Source organism: Pecten maximus, chromosome 6 (genome assembly GCF_902652985.1).
Source record: "Pecten maximus chromosome 6, xPecMax1.1, whole genome shotgun sequence".
Lineage (NCBI taxonomy): Eukaryota > Metazoa > Mollusca > Bivalvia > Pectinida > Pectinidae > Pecten > Pecten maximus.
Genome location: NC_047020.1, coordinates 41,710,743 through 41,713,998, shown reverse-complemented (window position 1 = coordinate 41,713,998; position 3,256 = coordinate 41,710,743). Strand labels below are relative to the sequence as shown.

The 3,256-nt window shown below is 31.2% G+C and overlaps 1 protein-coding gene across 1 annotated transcript; it reads right to left on the bottom strand.

Moving 5' to 3' along the window:
• Positions 1–708: 708 nt before the first annotated feature.
• On the bottom strand, positions 709–2,916 carry LOC117329813. Its single transcript, XM_033887965.1, has 2 exons — positions 2,668–2,916; positions 709–2,396 (listed from the first exon to the last, which is right to left on the bottom strand). Exons 1-2 carry the CDS (start codon positions 2,804–2,806, stop codon positions 2,113–2,115), a joined length of 423 nt encoding a protein of 140 aa, XP_033743856.1. The 5' UTR covers positions 2,807–2,916; the 3' UTR covers positions 709–2,112.
• Between the last annotated feature and the right edge of the window lie 340 nt (positions 2,917–3,256).

Genomic DNA, 3,256 nt, shown 5'->3' with positions numbered 1-3,256 from the left:
ATGACTCTGGAAGATTGATCTCGCTTAAGATATGCTTCACCCTATCTTGTATAGAACTATCTATTGGTTCGTTTACACATTGGATAAGTCTATTTTAGACGCTACAATTGTCACCGGCCTAATGTATTCAATTGAAGTTACCAGATAAAACTATCATTTATCATTTTGTATTCTTTTTTCCTTATAAAAATTATACGATGGAACATTTCCAGGGATAACAATCTTTTTTTCACGACACCAATCAATGCCATCGTTAAACTTTCATGAAGCTGAAAGGTGAATAGATGTTTGATAAACGGGATTAACGGGACCGGGCAAAGCTGTTACAACTGACTTATATCCATTCAAGGTAATGACTAAGACAATCAAGTCAGTCGTGTTATACCTAAGCCCCCGAAAAGCAGGCAAACAAGGCCAAAAAACTACTATACATTAAAAGAAAACAGTGATGCGAATCATCAATCCGCTGCGACTAGTTGAAATTCCTTCTTTTTCTCTCTCAAGATTATGCGAGTTTAGTCATGAAGATTGTGATTTCAAAGCCACATTTTAATGTGATTGAATCACTTAAATTATTGGTTATGCATTTTTAATGAAGAAATGAAATCCAACAAAAGATAATTAAATTCAAAAACAGTTTATTTAAGGAAATTTCTTCTCTACAAAGCTAACAAACAAAAAGTATATAAATTTAACAATAAAGGCGTATGTTCCCGAAGTCAATCACAAATATAACCTGTAAACTACTAAGGCATATATTCATCATAAAAACTACAGGAGAATGGCAATGTCAGTTTTGTTTAGAGGTCATTGGTATCTTTCATAATGGGTTATTATGATAAGTCTATATCAGCATAAAAGATATAATATACATTAACATACATGCAATTATTACACTCATTTGCAATATTGATTATTTCTGGGACATGTACAATGGGCCCCCGATACAGTTTGATTCATACAAATTGTACAAAAACATCAAAACCTACAAAATTCTAAAGACTATTCAGGTATGTGTGATAATAAAAGCTATATAAGTAGTAACTGTGTTATTAATGCTATATCCGGAAATATATATTTCTGAAATATTTTGTTTTAAGAAATGTTTGGCACATGTATAAACGTTTTGTTAAAATATTGTTTCCATAGTTAGAAAATAACAAAACTGCTTTTTACATCAAGACAACAAAAACAATATCTGCAATTAAAGAATTACAATGCGTAATATTGATATGAAAGAATGAACTAGGACGGACAACCAAAATTGCATTCAAGGTTAATTTGTAACATATTTTTAAAAAATGCAACAATTACTACGTGTTACAAGTTTAAGATTTCTTTGACACTAGGATTTTTTTTCAATGAAAATACAAGTCAATCAGCAAAACAAAAGAATAGCCAATACAAATAAAAAAAGAAAAAAAAACCAATTTATATGAACAAGCCCAAGAAAAAATCAAATGTATTGTTTAGCACAAAATAAAGTTTCCTAAATGTCAAAAGCTAAAACATAAAACTAAAACTAAAATGCAAGGATTCACTGTGGGCTTAATTAAACACATTTTTTCATATTATTACAAATGCTGAGGCCATGTAGCCCTGTAAGTAATAATTTTCATAGGATATCAAATTTCAATACTTTAGAACTAAAGGTATAGATCATTTGTACAATTATTTAAAAAGTACAAAGTGTTTCTATTAATATATATCATAATCAGCCTCTTTTTACAATGTATGCATAAAAGACAATTAAGTACAGATTTTTTTTGTTATGCAGAATATTCAAGTTGAGAGGCATTTTCTCATGAAAGCCGAAAGATAAAATACACTGAAGTCTTATGTAATATACTGAAAGGAAATAATATAAACACCACAATCAATCCTTAACAATATCATGATAATGTAAAAGTAACATGAACTAAGAAAGAACAATATTAAAATATTAATCAGCATGCCATTCATAATATTTAATAAAAAAAATGCATAAACTATACTGATATCAAATTGTCATTAAAAAAAGAAAGTTCTATGTCATTGGATATGTGTTCATCCCGGAAAATGAAACACGACTACTTGTCGACTTAGAGATAGAGATAGACTCGATCTCGAGGCTTATTCAATATCAATCACGTAGAGCCTGTTGTCAGAAACTTTTGCCTTGAATGTCACTGGTAATTTGATGCACAGTAAACTGACCAATTTGTCATCATCAGCAAGGTCATCTTCTGTTATGCCGAACACCAACATAACAAGAGCATTGGAGAGGGTAATTTTGGTTGTTTTTGATGTGTTGACGTCATCAATATCTACAACAACACGGCAACCCTTACTGCCGGTTTTGACTTCTTCCAAACAGATAACACACCTCTTATTTTGTAGTTTCTTCTTCCTGCAAGCTGAAAGTAAAATTGAAATTAATCAATAGTTTGATATGTATTGCTCTATAATATTGACAAACTAAAAAATAAACAAATTTTTGAAAATGTTCAACCACATTAACCCACATTAACCACTCTCCATCCCACTAAGATAAATATCTTTAATTTTTTTTTGTATGTACTTTTTTCATATATATCAATCTTGAAATTCAACATCGGTTTTTTCAGTTGGCAACGAATGTACAAACAGACATTCTACTACTCACAAAAGAGTAGAACTGCATCTCACCTTCATTAGAACAGCAAGGATATGTAACAGCCTCGTATATAGTACTGATTTTGAGGTCAGCCTTCTCGAAATAATCCGCCTCTTCCTCAAAGTCTACGACTATCAAATTGTCTTCCAAGGAAACCGATATCTGTCCCATTTCCTCATCTTGCACATACTACAAAAAAATGTAAATATTCCATTACAGTGTGTGTCTATCATTCGTTAAGAAATGTCCGGGGAAGGGGAAATAATTCCCTTCTTAAAAAACCTGCATCATTTATATACAGGTTACTATTTTCAAACATAATGCATTTTGAGATTATGAAATGTTGTACAATACATACAATACATTACATTAATTCCCTATACTGGAAATGCTTTACATTTTTATATGTACTGGATACCTTGGCACATTAGATCTAGACAAAAAGCTGCTGCATACAGTATAATGCATACATCACATTTTGTTGCCATTGATGCAGTTAGTTGCTCTGTTTCCAAGAATGTTTTATTATACATCGCCGTCGATTCTACAATCTGATTTGCTTGAAACGGTTGTTCAGCAATATCCTCAAATAGGCACACTTTTGCAACACCGGACGAGTCT

Coding starts and splice junctions, on each gene's coding strand:
- LOC117329813 (XM_033887965.1), bottom strand. CDS start 2,806: ATGGGACAGATATCGGTTTCCTTGGAAGACAATTTGATAGTCGTAGAC. Junction 2,397..2,667: donor TCCTTGCTGTTCTAATGAAG/GTGAGATGCAGT, acceptor TTTTACTTTCAG/CTTGCAGGAAGAAGAAACTA.